This window comes from Hemiscyllium ocellatum, chromosome 28, assembly GCF_020745735.1.
Source record: "Hemiscyllium ocellatum isolate sHemOce1 chromosome 28, sHemOce1.pat.X.cur, whole genome shotgun sequence".
Classification (NCBI taxonomy): domain Eukaryota; kingdom Metazoa; phylum Chordata; class Chondrichthyes; order Orectolobiformes; family Hemiscylliidae; genus Hemiscyllium; species Hemiscyllium ocellatum.
In genome coordinates this window covers 16,080,230-16,102,983 of record NC_083428.1, presented here as the reverse complement: position 1 = coordinate 16,102,983, position 22,754 = coordinate 16,080,230, and the positions used below count along the sequence as shown (strand labels likewise).

The window sequence follows — 22,754 nt, the reverse complement described above, 5'->3', positions numbered from 1 at the left end:
TCCAAAAGAGAACCATTGATGTAGTTGTGAGTGGTTCCCATTTTGAAATGTTGTCAGCATGCAATGCAAAGGGTGAGCATATCTTAAATTCCCAGACATCTTTACAACACAGTATCTCCAACCCGTTTGATCTCTTGCATCTGGTTATAAGGTATTGGTAAGTATTGATTCCTGAAGAAGGGCTCATGCCCGAAACGTCGATTCTCCTGCTCCTTGGATGCTGCCTGACCTGCTGTGCTTGTCCAGCTACACATTTTCAGCTCTGATCTCCAACATCTGCAGTCCTCACTTTCTCCTATTGATAAGTAAGCCACGTATACATGTGGTGAAACATTGGAAAAAACACATATCATGTTGTAGCTGCAAAGGAATGGTGGATATAATTCCAAATCAGGATGACGGATGACTTGGAAGAGATCTTATAGGTGGTAATATTCCCATCTATCTGCTGGTCCTGTTCTTCTAGTTGCTAGAAATCGTGGGTTTGGAAGGTGCTGTCAAAGGACCATTAGTGAGTTGCTGCTTTCCATCTTGTAGATGGTACACACTGTTGCCATTGTGCATAGAAATGGAGGGACTGAACATTGAAGATAGTGGCTGGGTTGCTAATCAAGCAGGCTGCATTGCTCTATATACTGTTGTCCTTGTTCAGTGTTATTGGAGCTCAATCCAGCCAACCAGTTTAAAGTCTCAGCTGAAAGACTACACATTCAACAGTAACACATTCCCTCAGTACTTTATTGGAGTGACATCCTAGACTTACTGCTCAATGTTTTCATGGGACTGAACCCACCATGTGGTGCCTTAGAGATGAGAGAGTTATCTAATGAGCCATACCTGTCATGGCTAAGATGATTAACAATGCTACACAAATTACAATCTTCCTTTCTCTTTCTTTACAGTCTGCAGACTGTGTATTTTGTTCAAGGCTATGTTTGAATTAAGAATTAATCTGATTGTCAGTATCAGAGCAGTAGGTGCCTTTGTGTATTCAACTCCAAATTTCTTTTAGTGTTAGACAGAGAGATTATAAGTAGAGCTCTGATACTTGAAAATATGTTGTTGAGTAAAGTTAAGCAATTGGTGAGGAATAATAATTGATTAACGTAACCATACTAGGAGATTTCGCTCAATATTTGCTTGCAACTGCCATTGATTTTTAGGCAATTTTTATTGCATTAATTCACAAATATGGTGAATACACAATAAAGGGTTCAGATAATGTCATAAACTGCAAGATTAATTAATAATTAGTAAGATACCACTTTATTCACTATGTTGTAAAAGAGTTAACACTTGAAGAAACACATTAAAAGCTTTAGGAATTCATCTCTTGCATGTGCTTTCTAAGAAAGAAAGAGATTTATTGAGTTGTTACATTACATGAAAGCCAGCTTCCCTGGTTCTGGTGTGATATTGGTAGTTTGGCAAATCCATTCCATTCCAATGAAATGTTTGATTGTATTAACCTACGAATAACACCATGATTTATATTTGCATAAATATGACCATTTCCTACAACAACATCAACCTGTGCAACATTTGCTACGTAGCACAGTCGTGAGCTGTAACAGAACAGTCACAAATCCATCTCTTCAGTGCTCACAATAAATCAGTTTGGACATCCCACATGTGGATCTTCCATGGTGGATCCAAAGTTGTTATGCAGTCAGGAACTTATGGAAGATATCTATTCATGGTTTGCTTGTACATAGTCTCTCTAAATCAGGTGCAAATTACAAATGCAGTCTTTCTTGGACTAGAGCATAGACTTCTGTGCAGTACAACAATTTTGAACTTTGGTATAGGTGCTCAACAATTATTCTGTCCTTTCTATCCTTCCCTCTCATCCAACTCCAGACACATATATAGTATTGTCAGTATTATTGTTCATGCTCTAAGCCAAAAAGAAAGCTTCTTTCAGGTTTCCTTATTTCAGAAAGAAACAAATAGTTCCATTAAATCCTACTGCTTTTTTCCCCCCTCTTCTGTCTATTGTGGCTGAAGGGTTTTCTTTTTCTCTACAGAAGTCCTACAGTTATATTGGTGAAGAGGTGCTGCAAATGGTCCCAAGAAAACGTATTTACAACAGTAAATGTTCTGTTGCTTGCGCAAGCTTTATGCAGAGAAAATAGCTCTGTATGTGAAATCCATGATTTAAAAAAAGGAAATGTGCATTTTTTTTGCAGCATCAAATGGCAAGACTTGGTAATGATGCACAATTCAGGGCATGTGAGCACAAGCTGATGTCTAGGGCACCATCATGGGTAGAAAGTGTGCTGAGAGATGTTTTCTCCTTGTTTTATGTCCCCGGCGAGGGGATCCCTTCCCATTTAATGAAATGAACATTTGCCGCCCTTTGTGCTTCCACTTCAGAGAGGCATAGGTATTGTAACCATTCTCTTCTATCCTTTCCTTAAACTTACAATTGTTGTTGTATTCTTCCTAGAAAAGGAACAAAAAGACAATCAACAGTTAAAGGACATTATCAAGCAATGATTTTTATCTTTTTTTTCACTTTTCTTACTTTATGGTTTCTTCATTTACCACCATCTCCAAAATACACATCTACACTACCCAGGGAGGGAAGCTTGCAAACCTCATCCCAGCATGGTACCAATGGAACTCTATAACTAACTGCTGGAAAGTGCAATGCAATGGTCCAAATGTGACTGTAAGGAGGAAAATCTTTTCAATGATGAGCCAGCAGGAATATAATGCCAGGGCTCAAATACCAGGACAGCTTAGAGATAATTCATTTATACAGAAGATGCTTGATTGTTTGTGACCAAGAATTCCATAATCTTTGGAGCAGAATTCATAACTTCTTTAAAAAGGGGATATAGACACCAGGCTTAAGAATGCAAATGCCTATGAGCGTGGCCAAGGGAGTGGGAAAAGACCAGTAATTTGTGAACATTTATGGAGAAAAACACCAGGATAAATCTAATGGGCCAATTGCCTGTTTCTGTGCTTTAACCACCTACAATTTGAAAAGTATTCACATTTATCCCTCAGCGAGTAGATTTGATGAGTATGCAATTTTAGTGGCAGAGTGGGTAAAGAGGCAGGCGGTATGTATGAAAATTTCCTTTGTTGCATCCATCGCCTGTACTTCCATTCAGAATAGGAGAATACTTTATGATTCTATGCATACAAGTATAGGCTATTTGGCCCTTTTGGCCTGAGCTGCCATTCAATATGATCATGGTTCATCATCCAACTCAGTACCCTGCTTGAGCTTCCTCCTCATAGTCTTTGATCCCCTTAGCTCTAAGAACCATATCTAACTTCTCCTTGAAAACACTCAATGTTTTGACACCAACCATATTCTGTGGCAGATAATTCCACAGGGTCACCACTTCCTAGATGAAGAAATTTCTCCTCATTTCCAATCCTAATTTGCCCACCCCTATAGTTTGTAAGCAAGATTACTTCAATCCTACTTCCAAAGAAGAATCACTGGACTCTCTCTCCACAGACATTGCCAGACCTGCTGAATTTCTCCAGCACTTTCTGTTTTTATTTCAGATCTCCAACATCTGCAGTATTTTGCTGTTACCTCAATCGCAATCAGAGACAGCAAACATGTAGTAGGAAGGATTGTTGGAAGTTTTTTTTATGTGTAAAAGAAATGTTTTGCTATTTGAATTCAGCGTTTTATTATGAATTACTATGAGAAATGTTTGGTTTCTATCTTTACTGCCAAAGTTTCCTTTCTCATTTGTCTCCACAAAAGGAGTTTCTAACCAGCTCGGAACAGGAGCTCACTGCAGACTTTTTCAAAGTATAAAGCCAGTCAGTCAAATATGAATTGTGCCATCTCCCCCTCACATTTACATGGTGGGTTTCACTCTATTTATCTGCCTACTTCAAGACCCTTCCCCCACTAGCAAAACAGAAGAATGAAAGTTGGAATGGCTGTTCAGTTCTCCAAGTCTGTGATGTAGTCTTCAGCAAAACCTTTAATCTGTAAATCATTAGCAACGACTGATTCATTTCAGTGTAGCTCGTTGACAGAATTTTCTATTCCTAACATTTAAGAGACATTGATGTGTCTGCTCCATCATTTTTCATTGCATTTCAGCCAAGAGACACTGAACTTCAGTTGACCTGCTGATAAAAGGTCAATGACCTGAAGGTTTCAGCCAATTGCGCTACAGTTGACATCATTGTCTGGAGCAAAGTGCAAGATAGTGGTGCGAGAAAAGCTGCAACTTGGAAAGTTGAGGATTACAAGGATTGAGATTCAAAGTGTTGAGTTATCAAACTCATCTTTGCAGGTTCTAAAAGGTCAGCTCACAGTGCTGCAAATTGTAAGGAGCACTGAACTGCAAGTAGTTTTCATCAAAATTACAATTATTGCATTCCATTGGGCTGGCTGACACTGCAATGCAGTGAGAAGGCCATGTTCTTTCCCACATTATAATTCACTAATTCACAGTCTTAGACTATAAAACATTTAACTGATGATTCCCGGAGTCAGCAAGTACATCAATACCCAGGTCATGAGTTTTTACCTGCCCCATTGTGAGTTTGAAATGTGGTTTGCAACTGAATCATGAATCATTCTACTTTATGCAGCATCTCTTCTTTCTGTCTATGTATGCACACACATATCACATAATAGTTAGAGAACAGAAGCCTGATCTACCAAACACAAATTAATTGTCGACACAGGAGTCTTCTCCCTCCATTTTTTAAATCTGTATCTGTCAGCGTAACTTTCTGTTGCTCTTTCCTCAATTATCTATCTTGCTTTCCCTTCATATTCATGACATTCCCTTCATATTCATGATATAACATTTTGAATAATATAGTTTGTTTACATACTTAAAAAACCTCAAGTGTTTAATACCACTGCAAAACATAACTTACGTTGCAGAATTGACCAACTCAAAGGAGCTTTTAAGATATTTTAGAAGCTTAAAGGTTAAACTTTCAGATTCCTCCCTGAGGAAAATAACACTAACTTAAAGGATGCAGATGCTGCAATCAAATATTTGTGTTACAGACATTTTCTCATAAAGTTCTTCAAAGATGTTTTAGATGGTTGAATACCTTTTGGTGCAACCAGGAAGGTACACAGATGTTTACAATGCAAAAAGAGGAACTCCACACAACACTAAAAAGAGATGTTCTGTGGAGAATGGGGTTCAATCATGTTGTTGAACGACAGTGAAAGAAGCATTTCTTCATTGCAGGAGCCTCGTGTCAGCACGGAGTCAAGAATATCTCAAAAGAAGGTGACAGTCCTTCTGGTGATATATTTAACATCAATGGGACTGTAATTTGCCCAGTACAGTGCCTTATAAGTGGGAGAAGTGCACTTTGTAGCTGGCTACATAATCCCTGGTTTGGCTGCTGAGGCTGCTCACCTGAGATGGGAAGCATTCCATTTTGTCAGCGATGAGCGCAAGAAAAGTTGATATCCCAGCTGACCCTGCCCCCACCCACCCATTTCCAGTCCAAGATAAAGAAAGACCAATTCACTGGGTAATTAGTGTGGTAAAACAAGTGCTTGTAAAATGTTTCTCAGATGACTCCAGGATAGTCTGGTGTATTGTGTTCCAGACCAAAGGCCGTAACCATGATATAGAAGCATGTGGTGAAATAGGAATTTACTGTGTGTCAGGTTATGAAAGATGATCCAGCTGATGTATTTCCTTTGTGTTTTGTTCCTTTGTTGCCCTTATCAGGGATGCAATTCATGACACTTAATATAGTATCAGTGGCAGGTATCAGAATCCACTCCAATGCAGGTTTGGGTGTAAAGTTCAGCAGAAGGCATTATTTTAACAGCTGCTATGTATTTAGTAAATAAATAATGTGGGCAAGTATAGGCTAATATCCTTGCCCTTTTCAGTTAATAAGTCCACAAAATTTGGGTACATTACTGAAGTAAAGTTACAGCCCAGAATCATGATCATTTTTCCTATTCTAGAGCAAAAATTGAACATATTACAGAGCAAGGTGACACTTTCACAATAACTGGCCAACAGAGAGGGAAAACATAAGGCAGGATTTGTGCTTCTTGCTGAGGGAGTGCAGGTCTCCATCTGCCGATTCAGGTGGAATGTAAAATGTTCAGGTGTCTGAGCCAATTTTCATCTCTCAGTAAAATCCACAAATATTGGCTTTGTTTGTGAGATTATTTTATTTACAAGACAACATATATTCATCTGCATAAGTGATGACACTTCAAAATGCAAATCAGTGCCCGTGAAGTCTCTGTGATGTTCTTTAAATATAGATAATGCAGAGAAATGCAACGTACTTCTTTCCAATCAGTAGTTAATCAAACATAATGGAAAATGTTTTATTTTTATTCATTTATGGAAAGTGGATATTGCTGTTAGTGCCCATCCATAAGTGCCCTGGAGAAGGTGGTGTTAAGTTGCCTTCTTGAACTGTTACATCCTTGAGATATAGGTTCACCCACAGCACTGATAGGAAGGGAGTTTTGAAATTTTCACTCAGTACCAGTGAAGGAATGGTGATATAGTTCCATGTCAGGAGAGTGTGTCATTTTCAGGAGAACATGCAGAGTCATGGTGTTCCCATGTGTCTGCTGCTCTTGTCTGTCTAGATAGTGGTTGGGAGTGTGGAAGGTGCTATTAGAGAAGCCTTGGTGAGTTGCTGCAGTGCATCTTGTAGATAGTACATACTGCTTCCATGGAGCATTGGTGGTGAAGGGACTGAACATTGAAGGTGGTGGATGGAATGCCAATCAAGCAAGCTGCTTTTTCCTGGATAGTTATTGTTAAGTGTTGTTGGAGTTGTACCGTCCAGTCATGGAGTGTCTATTCCAAAGCATCCTGATTTGTATCTTGTAAACAGACTTGCAGAGATAGGAGGGCAGGCTAGTCATTACCGAATTCCTAGTTGCTAATCGACTCTTGGAGCCAAAGTATGTATATGGCTCGTCCAATTCAGTCTCTGGTCAGTATTAAGCCAGGATATTGATAGTGGGAAATTCAGCAATGAAAATGTAATTGAGCACAAGATTAATAATTATAGTTATTACCTGAGAATTCACAGATGGTGCTGAACATTGTTCAACCAACAGTGAACATCCTATCCTGACTTCATGTTGTAACAAAGTTCATTAATGAATCAGCAAAAGATGGGTTAGCCAAAGATGCTACCTTGAGGAATTCCTGCAATAATGTCCCGGAGCTCAGATGTTGGATCTTCAACAACTCCAACCATTTTCCTCTCTGCCAGGTAATACTCCTACCAGTGGAGAGTTTTCCCCCAATTCCCATTGTCTCCACTTTTACTAGATCTCCTTGATGTCATACTCAGCTAAAAGCTGCCTTAACATCGAGGGCAATTATTCTCCCCTCATCTCAGAGGATCAGATATTTTGTTCATGTTTGGATCAAGATTGTAATAGAAGTCCACAGCTGAGGAGAACGCAAACTGAAAGTGAGCAGGTTATTGCTAAGCTAGTACCACTGGACAACACTATCGATGCACACTCTTCCACCACTTTGGAGATTATTAATAGAAGACTGCTAGAGCAGCAGTTGACTGAGTTTGATTTGTCCTATTCTTTGTAGACAGTGTATGCCTGGGAAATTTTAAACATTGATGCCAGTGCTTTAACTGCATTGGAACATTCTGGATATTGTTGGGGTTAATTCTAGAGCATAAGCCTTCATTACTGTGGCTAAAGTGTTGATATTTGTTTATATATTCCATGGGGTGAACCAACATTTGCTGAGAAATGGCATCTGTTATGCAGTAGAATTATGGTGGTCCATCCAATCAGTACATCTGTCTGAAGATGGAGGAAAATGCTTCAGCATTGATGTGCTGTGCTAACCATCATTGAGTGATCCCACAATGGGAGTATTTGAGGAGGTGTGCTACTTGTTATTTAATTATCCAACACCATTGATGATTAGTTGGCAGGACCGCAGAGCTTCAGTCTTTTGGTCATAAAATCACTTTTCGACATTGCATGTTGATTATGTTGTTTAGCATGCAAGGTGGCAGGTATTGTAGCATCACCAGGTTCATGCAATTCAATTTTCGTTATGCCTGGTGCTGTTCCTGGCATGCCTTCCTCTACTCTCCACTGAACAAAGATTGGTCTCCTGGTTCTGAGGAAGGGTCACTCAACCTGAAATGTTAACTCTGCTTTCTGTCCAGAAATGCTGCCAGACCTGCTGAGTTTTTGCATTTCTGTTTTTGTTCTTGATGTCAATGGTTTAGTGAGGAATAAGCAGACCATGAGTTTACAAATTGTGGTTGAGTGCAATTCTGATGTTGCTGAAAATCTACAGTGCCTTACAGACGCCCAGATTTGATTTGGCTGCTAGATTTATTTATGATCCATCCTATTTATCAAGATGGAGGGCATTCTCAAAGTCTCCACATTGACTCTGCAGTGGTCACTCCTACTGATGCTATCTTGAAGGGATGCATCTGTAATCGATCAGTGAGGCTGAATTCAGGTAGGTTTTATGTTTCTTGGTGGTTCTCTTAACACCTGCCACAGACTTAGTTTTCTTTGAGGACTTGGCCAATTCTGACAGTGGTGGTTCTGCCAAACACCAACTGGTGTTCAACATGGAGGAGTACTGATTCATCATGTGATAATTGGCATGAAGTTTCCTTGTACTTGCTTGAAATGATGCCATGAAATTTCAAGGTGTCTGGAGTCAATATAGTGGAATTCCAAAGCACTGCATACCACAGTACTACCATTGATCATTGGATGCCATTCTGACCCTGAGCAAAGGCCTTATACTGCAGTACTAGTAGTGGCCTCTGTTCCTGGTGATGCTGGTAGATCTGAAGAGCTGCCTGTTTCTGATTGGCCAGCAGTTCTTAGGAATGGGATGCTTTGCCTTGAAAGCCTTGTGAACCCCAACACCAGGCAATAGATTGCCAAGTTACAATTTAATGCACATCAGAGCTGTTGGAAGTCCACTTGGCAGGGTCGCCACTAGCATGTCAATCAATGGATGTGTCTGAGTGGCTATTACATTAAGTCTGATGTTTCTAAAGATAAATTATTGGATTTAGACTTTTAAATATGATGTGAAATTGTGCTACTTGTATAACCTTACCGTGCCGTATAGCTTTCCCTTCTTGTTCATGGCTAAATAAAAGCCAGTGTTGACCGCTTTGATTGCGACTACTCCAACATTAACTGACCTGATTTCCATTATACCTGTAAATGAAAGAGAAAATACATTTTAAGAATTTTATTTTCTCCCCATGTCTGATAAGCTCAACTTGTTGCATGGGGATATCACTGTCCCAATGATTCTATGTAGTTTTACATTCACGCTCAGAACAATTGTGCAACAGTTCATGTTGCATTTCCTTCACTTCTTATAGAACTTGCGTGTTTTACATGGTGAAGTAATAATGTGGGTTTTTCCAGTTGCTTTTAAACATAGACTGTCCTTTTTATAACATTCACATGCATTATTCTGTTCTGTTTTCAGGATCTAATTAATAATAAATATTGCCCGTTCAGAAAAATCTGCAAACTTAAGCCTTAATTATCTGACTAAGAGAGAAAAGAGGAATCTTGCTTTCATACTTTTTGATTGACTTCCCAAACATCATTACTGAAAATCAATTGGAAATAATTTCTGTGGCCAAGAGTAAGATGTGGCATTGTTCTATGGATTAACATGCAAGTTTTGTAGCACAGATTCTGAGGTCTGTTTCCAGATGTGCATTGTTAGGTATAGGAAAAAACTACATCTTCCATCTTAGTTTGAATAACGGAGGCTCTGTACTGAAAGATTGTCTTCCATTTTAACAAAAAGTTAAGACCAAATGAAAACACAGTAAAGAAAACTAGTTTGGAAATATGTGTACTGGCTCAAACTGGAGTTCCCTGTATGGGTATAGAGTCAACTAAGATCAGATTGCATTATTTCCAAGTTGTACTGTTTTTTTTTCCTTCTAGGAGTTCAATAGGAACCCTCAAACAAAGCTATAACCAAAGTGATAACAGGGCAAAATGATGAGAGCCCTGTAAGGATGGATGGATGTGGTCTTTGCATATTTAGTGTTACTGCTGCAAAGGGCAGTTGGCACTTGACCTTAACACTGAGAGTGAGAGGCAAGATGGGCTGAAAGGCTCATAGACTCATTGAGAAGCCCTGGGAAGCACGCCTGCTCTTCCTAACTCACAATAATTCTATCGTAAATATTTTCTTAAACATACCGTGGCCTCTTCTGGCCACTCCATGACTTTGCCAGGGTTTGGCCATTGGTAAGCCCCAAAATTTCAAACATTATGATACCACCATTTCTATGTAAATTAAGCCCAAATTGTGAGGTATACAGTTTTAATAGACGGAATAAAATGGTGTAGTTGGAACACTGCAGGAACGGTGGAAGATCCTCTACTCACTCTTACCCTTAATTCTCTCCTCACTTTCCACTGCACCATTCCCACTTTGTGGAGAGGTGTATGATGTGGGGTTAAATCTCATTGAACGGAACTCAATTTGTTTCTATGATTATCTCTCAGGCAATTATTTACAAAAAGATAAATTTGCCTCTGCAATCAAATTATTTCAGATTTAATGACTGAAAGATGACAGCTATGAAATCAGGCACACCATTTTTCATGTGGAAAGGAAAATGATTCTTGGGCCTGTAGCAGATGGATGTGTCTGTGAAGCTGTCAGGTTAAGTTTAACCTCTGATATTGTTCAGTTAATGCTGAGTCAGACAGAAGTTACAGTTTAATTTGCAGTTACAACAATCCTCAGCTTTGAAATATCCAAATAGATGGTATCTTATAATACCAACAAGACTGACATAGTGTTCCATTAAAAAAAAGGAAAAATTAATCATTGGGTGAAGAATACATTATTAACAGCAAATCCTGTTATCTATTACAAGGGATATGCAAATGACCATCCAGTTCTCTGAGAACTGTGAACAAAATCACAGAATACATTTCCCAAAACAACCAGGATCTTGCTCCAGTGTTGACAGTGGCTCTAAAGCAAGCATTGCAAGCTGAACAAATTTTTCCTACTGTGTAAAATCACTCCAAATTGTAATATAACAAGTTAGGTCCAATTGTGTTATATAAGGAGACAAACTGTACATTACCTTAGGAAGGAATGCAATATCACATGATGTTGCTCTCTCCTGCATCCCTTTGGCAAGACAAATTCACAGTAAGGTATACCAATACAAAGTTAATGTTTTCCTCATCCCTCAGCAGACTCTGTGTAAATATTCTTTGGCAGTGCATCAAGACCAAGAATATTATAAAGTTAAAAATCACATAACTCCAGGTTATAGTCCAACGGGTTTATTTGGAAGCACTAGCTTTCTGAGCGCTGCTCCATCAGGTAGCTGGTGTTGTGTGATTTTTAACTTTGTCTACCCCAGTCCAATACCGGCACCCCCACATCGAGAATATTGTACAACACAGAGGGAAATACCAGTAATTCCAAGACTTGGAAATGAACCTATTGGATGAATTGCACCTCCTCTTGAAGAATACAAGATGAGTCGGACTAGAATGTGTCATTTGCCAATTTTATTGTTTCTTCTTTCTGGGCAAATGCCATTAAAAATTCACTGACACTGTCTGACTTGCTGAGTTTCACTAATTCTTTTGTACATGTTTCAGATTCCCAGCACCTGCTTTTGTATTAGTTATTTGCTTCAATTAATTTCCAAGTTAGTGAGTGCCCAGGAAAAATAATCCTACATTGGTTTCATAGCTACTTTTGCATGTATGGCACATATGGGAGCTTTTTGAAAAACAAACTTATTCTTTTGGAAAACTCAGTATAATGTAGAAATTACAGAATTGATCTGAAGTTATCTTGCATCTGTTAGTATGGATCTCTAGTTTGGACCAGTACCATTATTTCCAAGTTTTACTGGTCTTTTTTTTCTGGCATTGTTGGCAGAGCCAACGTTGATTGTTTATCTCTAATTGCCCTTAAATTGAATGGCTTCCTAGGCAATTTCAGAAAGCAATGAAGAGACACCAACTTGAATTCAGCGGCACCTATGTCAGTCACATTGGGTAAAAGCAGATTTCCTTCTCTAAAAAGGCATTCATGAATCACATAGGTTCTTACATTAATGACAGTTTAACGGTCACCATTACTGAGCTTTTAATTTCAGATTTTATTTAGTGAATTTAAATGGCATGTTGGGGCTTAGATCATTAGTCTGAATTTCCAGATAACTAGTCCAGTGGTATAATCACCATGCCACCTTTCTCTGTCTAGTAGATGGGTGGGAATGTCATTTGTATCTGGTATTTCAGTCTCCATCACTGGCCACCCTAGTTTCAGTTCACAATGAGTACTTCCTGAAGCACAGCTCACTGTGGTTTCAATGGTTATCCATTAGTCATGTGCAAACTTTGACAGTGAACGCTGACAGCATTTTGATGAAAGAACAGCCCATACAATTCTGACCTCACCAGGCATCCCTTTACTGCACTCCCAGCAAAGGCTTCTAGATTGGAAAGTCAACTTTAGCTGAACTTGTCCTCCATAGTCCAGCAACAAGGAGGACAGTTGTAGCTACATTACAGTTACCTGTGTTGACATTGAGGAGCTCAATGCAGATCATGGGTTGACATCAGAAATTCTCTGCTCTGTAAAGCTGCCGAGCCCACACTGTCTCATATTTCTGAGCTACTGAGGGAAGTTACAATTCTTACATGTTAAATATCATCAGATTAGATGGCATGGCAACAGAAACAGGTCAGTTGGTCCAACCACAATGACAATAGCAATTAGGGTGTGCAAATGTACCTAAAGAAATCCCATGGAAGGAAGGATTGAATATCTAAGGCTCTGACATTTGCACTTGAGCAGCTCATTCATGGATAGACTGGGGGCTGGAGGTGGTTGGTGTCCAATATTTTACACCTTCACTATAGGACACCCTGCAGTTGCAGTTTACATTGGCTCTTTGATGATCTACCAGTCTTAATGGTTGTGACAGATGTCAATCACTTACTGGTGATTTAGCAGAATAGCTGTTGATCATGAACATCTAGGAAACCTCTCTAACCTATCTCCAAATGGCCGGCCTAAAACCACTGGGCAGGTAACCATCCTCACTGTGAATTAGCCTCCAGAAACATCCCATTGAGGTAACATGTCAGGCAACTGGTATGCCATCCTGCTGCATGAATTTGCCCAATTGCCCATCTTCTAACTCATGCAAATCTCCAGCCAAGTGGCTAAATGGCCTCCTAGATTCAAAGTCAGAACTCACAGGATTGAATATATTTTTTTGGATCAAAGCAATTGCAATGCACAACCATAGCAAAGATGATCAGGGGTATCAGTTGCTATGATTGCACCAGTCAGGATGGTGAGACTCAATGTGAAATTTTAAAATCAGATAATCACTCCTACAAAGAGCACAATCCATTTGCAAGAAGATGTGTTTGTTAATTTCAGTGTATCATTAAGTGAAAAATTGTCAGAACATTTTATCTCAACTGAAATGTACAATTATCTACCAGCTGATATCTTACTATTGAAAACATGAGGGCTGCAGGAGCTTAAGTCGCTACACCCAAGGAAGCAACTCGAGAGGGAAGTTATGTATATTCATATGAAAAATAATTGACTGTTGTAATATAATAGAACCAGCATCAAAACAAACTTGGTTTCCAAAACTAACTGGAGGCGAAGACATGCCACTTTCATAATCTGATGACCTATCATCACCTTGTTATGCATTTTTAAGTTGTATTTCCCTGCAACTGTCAATGTGTTGAGTCTTCTGGTATCTACAATCTTGTTGCTACGGGCTAGATGATACTATTTTATATGTCACTTTCCTAAAGCAATCAAACCTGAAAAGGTTCGCGTGTCAGGCTGTGACATTACTCATCACCCATAATTTCCAATGAATTCCAATAATGTAATTTGAACCAAAATTGGTAAAGTGTAAAATCAGACATTCTGTAACCAGAGATTGGGATTCAAGGCACTTCTCAGACAGAGCTGGAAAAATTCTACTCCGAATATAACGCATACTAAATGTAACAGAGTGCATCAATGTGAGACTATCTCAGAGCATTCATTTATGAACTTATGAGTGCTCATGGATTATAGATTGAAACAAAGGTTTTAGGAAAGTTTTGAGAAGTGAGGTACTCCCATCTATACAACCAGGAGACCGATTGATGTCTCTCATGGCCTTGGGAGTGTAGATTCACAACAATAGGGCTAGATTTAGGGTTACTGTGTAATGTTGAAGACAAGTCAGCAATCTCAGAGTGGCAATATATTAGTAAAAGCTGCCTTCACATATTGAATAGATCCAACATGAAAAGATTTGAAAATTTCAAGTTTTGATCAGTTGACAAATGAAGCAAATGACCATTGATTCTAAGCATTTTTAGTTTGCACTTTTTGCACTATTTGTGGGTTAGTGTTGTGCACCACTGCAATGAAGTCAACATGAAGTCAAACACTGCTGCCTGGAACTCATCTGGCAGCCCTGGAATCATTAAAGAAATGATAAGGAGAAGAAATAATATGATTATTTTTATAAGTATCATATCGAAAAGAGCACCATGGAAAAGCTTCAACTGGCATTGGAAAGGAGAGGGAACTGACTGAAATAGTTCATAATGCTTCGTAAACCACTGTGAAGGATATCGCTTTATTGGTGCGATGGCCTGCACCCAATTTCAGAGGCCAGCATTTCAACATGAGACACTGGCAAATGGTGCTTGTAGCAATTCTCTCATTCAGCTAACCAAACTTGAGCATATGAACTATAATAGCAATGGGCAAAAATAAACACTGAGGGACCTTATTTAAATGAGTTGGACTGAGTAAGAGTTTTTATTCTAAGCGTAGCAAGCAAGTAGTTTTGCATGATCCCAAGGCCAAGCTTCCAGTTTTGAATGCTGCCTTACAGCCCTCTGAAACACAGGGATGAGTTCTATTTGTTTGGACATGGAGAAAGAACATAATGCTGCAGGGATGGAATAGTCCTTGCCACACTGTTGCAGCAATAATTTTGAAAATGGACCCAAAAAACATTCATGACTGATGAAGACAGGTAATTTTAGTATTCCTCTCCAGTATTTACTACTGTTTCTGAGAAGAATCATTGAAAAATTTCATCATTAATTTACATTACTCATAACTGTAATGATGGAATTTCAATTCATGAAATAATATGTTTCATCTCAGCAATTAAAGGAAAAATATGGGTTTGGTGAGTGTAGCTGACGTAAAAGTTTCAAGACACCAGCTTTTAACTATTTTAACCATTTTTTTCTCTCCGTTTACCATCTGGAAGCATTGTTTGTTACTGAGGATCTGTTAGAAGTTTGTATCATCTGATGTCATGGCCAAGTGACTATTCTTCTTAAACGAAAATTGTTAGAAGGCTATTCAGATGCTGTAGGTTTGTTAAGGACGTACCAGCCTTATTCAATCTGCCGGTTTATTCCTGATGAAGGGCTTATGCTCGAAACGTCGAATTCTCTATTCCTGAGATGCTGCCTAACCTGCTGTGCTTTGACCAGCAACACATTTGCAGCTGTGATCTCCAGCATCTGCAGACCTAATTTTTTATTCAATCTGCCCTCCTGTAACATACACACACAGCTACAAGCATTGCTGCTTAGCAATTCGCGATGGGAAAATTGGTTTACTTTCCACCTTATTATCCAGTGGGATCTGCAAATGCAACCCAGACTAGGAATAGAGTCTTGAGTTATCCAGTCTGGGTGGCTTATTTACGCCTTTCCAACACATTTTATGCTGGAGTAGAGAAATTGTCTTAACAGAATTGCTCTTGAGCTTTCAGCTTTGTTCACATTCTAAGAATAATTACCAGGCACCAACTGCCCACAGAGAGGAGTAGAACAAAAATTGTTCAGTGAATGTTGGCTAGGGCAGATTGCCCAGTTGGTGTAGTTTTGACGCTCAGCAGTGTCCACTGGAGGCTTTGTTTGGGTAATTATGAATCTTCAGTGACTGATTTTCAGACTGTTTAAGTGAATAGTTGCAAAATAGGATGCTGCAAACCTGTGACTTTCCACAAATGCCACTGCTGATTGGAAATCAGCTCTATAGTTCACCTACAACTGCAGGGCCGCAGTGAAATTTAACATGTCTTGTGTGAATGCAGGGTACCTAGAGGTAGCCTTCAAACTCATTGTTGTGTAACAATAAACAATGCATTGTAAATTAATGATTTTGGCTACAAAGTAAGATGACCCTGATAAGATTATTGTGTGCAATTCATAATGAATTTTTCTAAATTATATTAGGATAACAACCTGGCATAATCATAACAGTTTAGCATTTGCATTCTGATTATTATCATTCTTTTGCCTATAAGCACTGCTTCCATGAAACTCCATAGCTCTATCACCTCATATAAATAAAAGTAAAAAGGATTTCCTTCTGTCACTCTATTTTAGTATCATAAACGTAGCGGGTAAATTTTGTCTGCGCCTCATTTCCACCCAAACTTAGATAGCAATCTGCAAGAACATGTTTACAATCCCATTAGAAATAACGATCGGAGCAATTATCCTCACTATGTTTTTTGATATTGATAATGCAAAGGAACCAGAGGAAATCTTCCTGCAATAAAGAAGTCAGTACTGTAACTTAATTGCTGCCAGCCATCTGTCTCTGGTGCATGTTACACTTCCATTATTGCCAGGGCCACTCTCTGACCACAAATGAATAGGTTTAATTCCATTTTATTACCTTGGATTCCAGGATTTCATTTTGTGGTTTCAGGAATCACATTTTGTAATTTTGCCCATCTATAATAATGCTCAACCATTTACAGTGGCTGAAAGTAAGTCAAATTCTGTTTGTGTTATGATAGGCTATGGATATTGTGTGGCTTTTTTCTGATGTCCTTGGGATTGTACTCCATGATCCTTTTCTCATAGATCAGAGATGGTGATTACTAATAATGTAATTAAGTAAAGTTATCACCCACATTTTGTTCAGAGATTTTCCAAATTTCAAAGCTTTATTCTGAATTAGCTATCTCACTCCTGTATAATTGAAAATAAAGTCTAAACTGTATTTAGTTATAAAATAAATCTGTAAAAATATTTCAAACCTTGTCTTCTAGATACTGTATATGTGAAATACTTAAGTCTTTCAACTCCATTTCTCTCTGATGCTCTTCAGCTGTTTAACGATGGAATACAAAGACACTTTAGGACTCTTTGTGAGGATGCATTTAGGCTTGCGGTGTGCTGAGAAGAAACTAGTTAAATGTTCTGGGCTTTGAAATAAAAGCTGTAACATGTTCGAAACATAAGAGTGACTCCGCTTCAGCCAAAAGGAAACAGGCCTTGTGGAAAAAAAAGACTGGGTATAAGATCAATCAACCATCTCTGACCTGATGGCCTGACAGGGCCTTTTGTCAGGTTTAAAATACTGTGTGGTCTATAGAATAAAGCTCTGACAAGGCTCCTTTTTGACCCCAAAGTGCTCACCTGAGAGTGGCTTCAACAATAGCTCCCAGTTATATTCAATGAGTGTACAAAAAAGAGTAAAAGGCTTATTAATTGTACAGATTAAAGGGCAGACCCAAAGTCTTCTAAGGCTTTAGTAAGCTTTTCCTGTGCCGGCCCCATCACCACAGCCCAGCTAGTACAATACTGCATGGGAACTCATCAAATCCCACCATGGCCTTCCTCTGATTGACATACCTTTTCAATTATTTCACAGTTTGCTCAGTTATAAATGGAGAGGGCCTGCTTCTAAGACATCTTTTCATGTTGACTCTGCATTTGTAGCTAATGACCGTGACTAGCACCTTTGATCTGGGACTCTGTGCCCCATGCTGGCTGCACTTGTGTAGGCTTAAGGTCTACCTTCCCATTTCAACACGCCTTTCTCATTCTAGCCCTGTAGTGGTGATCTGTCACAGTTAAATGTGAACAAAAGCTTCTCTTCACCCCTTGGATTTTTCTTTGGGTTGGTTTGGGGGGTTGGGGAGGTGAGCAGCGTGGGGAGAGGAAGCTGTCTGCTACAGCAAGCCTAACTTTGTAACCCTTTCTGCACTAGCCCACCCTTTGGAAGCTAAAGTAAGCACTTCTGGCAGAAAAAAAAACGTTCCTAACTACTTTACACCAGTGATCATCGAATGGAACTCAAATTTCACATTTTCGCACACAACAATGACATTAATCTTGATTCACTGTAGCAAAGTGGATAATGCCATTGCAGGCTTTTAAAATGTGCTTGAACATAATGTGGGAAACAATAGCACTTTAAAATTGTACCAATTTACTATCATAACACAGGGTTGAGCAAGAGTCTGCGGCTGCTTTTATTACCACTTCTAAAGGTGTTTTGAGGTGCAATATCCAGAACAAAGAGCAAATGGATACTGGCCCCTTCCCGTAATCTCTTCCGCAGATGTCGCTTTTATCATTTAGCTTTCAGTCCTTAACCATCAGCACTTTGCTTTGAAAAGCTGTGCCTTTAATTCTAAGACATATTTTGATATATCACTGACTGCCTCACTTGTCCATGGTACAACACAGTGACCTGTGTTTTTTTTAGAAAATCTTACACCAAAGAACAATTAGTTACATTTCTATCAGGGTTACTTTGAGCAAATATTTCATTGTGCCTGCTGCTGGGATATGCCAAATTTGCATCATTGCAAAATGTGTAAATGGTCTATAAACTTCTGTATATTGGGAAATCAAAACTGAATTGCACAATTTTATACCCCTAGCATGTGCCAAGGAGTGGTGCTGTGAAAATAGTATGCCTTTGTTTCATATTGCCTACCTGGGAGTCCACTATTGTGAACTAACTAGTGAAAGGATTGCCTTGCTCATTAAGTGTATCGATGTTGTAAATGCCTTTATGCAGATTTACTCCTGTTTTTAGTCTTAGGAAGATCATAAATTCTTCACAGCATTTGGATTTGAGTTTTTATAAGTTTGGAGAAGATTGGAACATGACCAGATTTCGTCTCATAGCTAGGAATGAAATCTAGTCATAAAACTGCTGTTGCATACAGTGAACGAGACTGGTGTGACAATTCACCCAACACTCAGTAAGAGGAAGGAACCTGGAGAAAATTGCAGGGAAAGATTTGTTACAGATGGTATCATTAACTGAGAAATGAAACTGAAGTCACTTACCAGAATCAGCTGAACAAGACATGTGGTTACAGATCTAATCTCATTGCTACTTAATTTTTTTTTAATACGTTAATATGGCTTTATGCCAGATGCTTATCTTTATGGATATTCTGGCAAATACTGGACAGTCTAAGCTGTGTTGTAAAGGCAAAAAAAAGGGAAATGTTTTCTTGAAAATGCAATCATTTTCACATTTAGGGAATAGTAAACAATGTAGTGAATATGACATTTAAAGTCTCTCTATATTTGAAATATCCAAGCATTTATCATCACGATTAAACTGCATGTGATCCTAGGAGCCATCAATAGAGTTGGAATCTTCCCAATACTGGAACATATTTCAGATAACAAACAGGAAGATGTACTAACTCAGAATTCATTCATCTGCCAATGAAAAAACAGCACTGAGAAATACTCTTCCCAGGCTTTACACACATTAAATTTAAACAGCAAGAAACTTAAAGGCAAACAGAATTGAATTTACATGCACCTCATGGGTTAGACAATCTGGATTCATAAGCTACATTTGACCTAAAGACAATGATTTAAATAGTATTGGTCAACATATATGTACTGACACCTTGTTTTTCTCATCCTGAACTGCTAATGAACATATTAATTTTAAATATATGGACCTCCCTTGGTGCTGCTCACAGTGATTCAGAGAAATTTTTATTGAACACTCACTATCCCTGTTAATTCCTCCCCTCTCCTACCATGCCATTCACCATGGTTTAAAACATCTCCCTCACCTTTAGTCTCCCTTTCCTCCCCTGGTGCTTGTGTTGTTGCCTCTCATGTCTGTACCTATCTTTGCAGCAGCTCCCTGTTTGACTCTCACAATCAGAATTGCAGCCTCTGCTATGGCTCTGAATCAGCCCAAATTGAAGTCACAGATGAAAGTCAGTAATTCTGACCATATTTTACTATCACTGCTTGTTCCCTTCAAAGTCTTTAACAAGATTAACATCACTACTTTACGACAAAATTTCTCCTCCTGTGACCAGTTTGATGGTAACCTTGCTTACTTGCATTCTTTCCAATCCAATCATAGAATCCTTACAGTGTGGAAACAGGCCCTTTGGCCCAACAAGTCCACACCGACCCTCCAAAGACTAACCCATCCAGACTCATTCCCTATTACATTACATTTACTCCTGACTAATGCGCCTAACCTACACATCCCTGAACACTTTGGGCAATTTCACCTAACCTGCACATCTTTGGATTATGGGAGGAAACTGAAGCACTCAGAGGGAATGCACACAGATCTGGGGAGAATGTAAAAAGTTCACACAGACAATCACCCAAGGCTGGAATCAAACCTCAGTCTCTGGTGCTGTGAGGCAACAGTGCTAACCACTGAGCCATCATGCCACCCCATGTATGCATGCAGTTTAAAAAATTATTTTCGTTTAGCATCGAAACATAATTTCTTAAGCAGTTGTTTCTCTTTCCAAGGATCCATTTGGGAATTCATCTTTGGCTTATCTTCCTCAGCTCAATAAAATCCTGATGCAGCACCTTCTGCAGAAATGGGATCAATTGACATCATTCAGCTCCATACCTTCACCAATTTCTGACTCTATTATAGCCTCTATATTTTGTATTTTATTTATTCTTTCATGGAATAATATTGTCTGTTTTGTCAGTAGTTCTATTGGATTGAGGATGATTTTCTTCCTATCTGGTATGTGGATCCTGAGGTAGAGTCTTAGAGTAATTGAGTTGCACAGCACGGAAAAAACTCATCCATGCAGACCACATATCCTAAATTAATCTCGTCCTATTTGCCAGCATTTGGTCCATATCTTTCTAAATCCTTCCTATTCGTGCTCATCCAGATGCCTTTTAAATGTTATAATTCTACCAGCCTCCACCACTTCCTCTGGCAGCTCCTCTGCATGAAAAAGTTGCCCTTAAGTCCCTTTTATATCTTTCCCCTCTCACCTTTAACCTATGCCCTATAGTTTTGGACTCCCATAACCTGGGAAAAAGACCTTGGCTATTCACTCTATCCATGTCCCTCATGCCATATGGGCACTCCCTGTCACAGATGGGACAGATGGGTCTTTGAAGAAGTAGGTGACTAAGGTATTCAGATTTTCATGTGTTCCTTCTGTTGGTTGTGCTTGACCTCTATTTGGATCTATTGGAGATGCTCAAAATATGCATTTGGTCTATGTAGACCCATAGTACTGTTAGGGAATGAATTTCAAGATTTTAATCCTGTGACTGGCTGCAGAATTCTTAGCCTATGACCTGTTCTTGTAATATTTATACAGCTGATCCAGTTCACGTTCTGATCAATTCCCACCTCAGGCTGTTAATAGTGGTTGATTTAGTGATGGTTTTGCCATTCAATGTCAAAAGTCAATGGTTAGATTCTGTCTTGTTTGGCATGTGTGTGGCATGTATGTTACTTGCTACTTGTCAGCCCAAGCCTAGATACTGTCTAGATCTTGCTCCATATGGACATGAATTGCTTCAGTATCTGAGGAGTTGAAAATAGTGCCAAACATTGTGCAATTATTAGCTTCTGTCTGAATTTATGATGGAAGAAGGTCATTGATGAAGCAGCTGAAGATAGTTGTGCCTAGGAAACCATTCTAAGGAGCTCATGTGGTGATCTCCTGGGGCTGACATAATTGCCCTCCAACAACTGCAATCATCTTCCACATGCAAGGTATGGCTCTATGCAATGGAGACTTTATGCAATGACTTAATTGACTCCAAATTTGCTCAGGTTTCTTGCTGCCATAAGCAGTCAAATGCTGTTTTGATGTCAATCTGAGTGAAATCACAAAACTAAAAATGCAGCTGTTACTTGCCAAGCAACATAATCATCAAGAATGGTAACTCTTAAGCTCACTTCCAGAGTTCAGCTCCTTCATCCAAGTTTAAATCAAAACTGCAATGAGGTCAGGAGCTGTGTCAGTTCTGGTGGAAATGAAACTGAGTTTCAGTGAACAGGTTATTTCTTTTGCAAATGCTGCACTGCCGATGGTGCCTTCCATTACTTTGGTGATGTAATGGCAAGAGGTTGCAAGAACCAAAAGAAAAGGTGAAGACAATATGTGGTGTGGGAAAATATCATGAAACTTGTGCACTGATTCGAACCAAGAGGTAGAGAAATACTTAAAGTGAAGCTTTTTGTGGGAGATGGCAGTGAGTGATGGACTGCAAGTCTCACCTAGGCAGCAAGCTACACACAAGGCCTAAAAGCACAGGAGAAAGTCCACAGCAGAGTACGTGGAAAGTGCAGCTACAGTCAGTAACATATTGCACAAAGTGGAAATATTTTTAGCAATGGGGAGGACATGAAAATTCTGGAAGTCCATCAATAGTGAGCTTGTGAAGAAAGAAGTATGGTCCACGTTATGAAAGAATGTTTGAGATTGCAAACATAGAGTCCAGGGGACAGCTACAGTGGGAACGCAGAGAAATAAAAGCCAGCCACTGAAGTCTGTAGCAACGCTAGCAGTAATGGGTGCAAAGGGGCAGGATAAACTCTTCCTGAGGGATGTTACAGATGCACAGCAAAACTCTGCAGAACAATTTCTGGTAAGAAGAGATTATATTAATGGCAGAATAACCAGTACTAAATTGG

At 39.1% G+C, this 22,754-nt stretch overlaps 1 protein-coding gene across 1 annotated transcript in view; it reads right to left on the bottom strand.

Moving 5' to 3' along the window:
* Nucleotides 1–1,222: 1,222 nt before the first annotated feature.
* Nucleotides 1,223–22,754, bottom strand: part of fgf22 (fibroblast growth factor 22) — a 109,965-nt gene continuing 88,433 nt past the window's right edge. Inside the window, exons 2-3 of the mRNA XM_060846039.1 lie at nt 9,084–9,187; nt 1,223–2,445 (exon numbers count right to left, since the gene is read on the bottom strand). Of these exons, the coding sequence (XP_060702022.1) occupies nt 2,251–2,445; nt 9,084–9,187 (299 nt within the window). The 3' untranslated portion in view covers nt 1,223–2,250. The remainder of the gene's footprint in view (nt 2,446–9,083; nt 9,188–22,754) is intronic.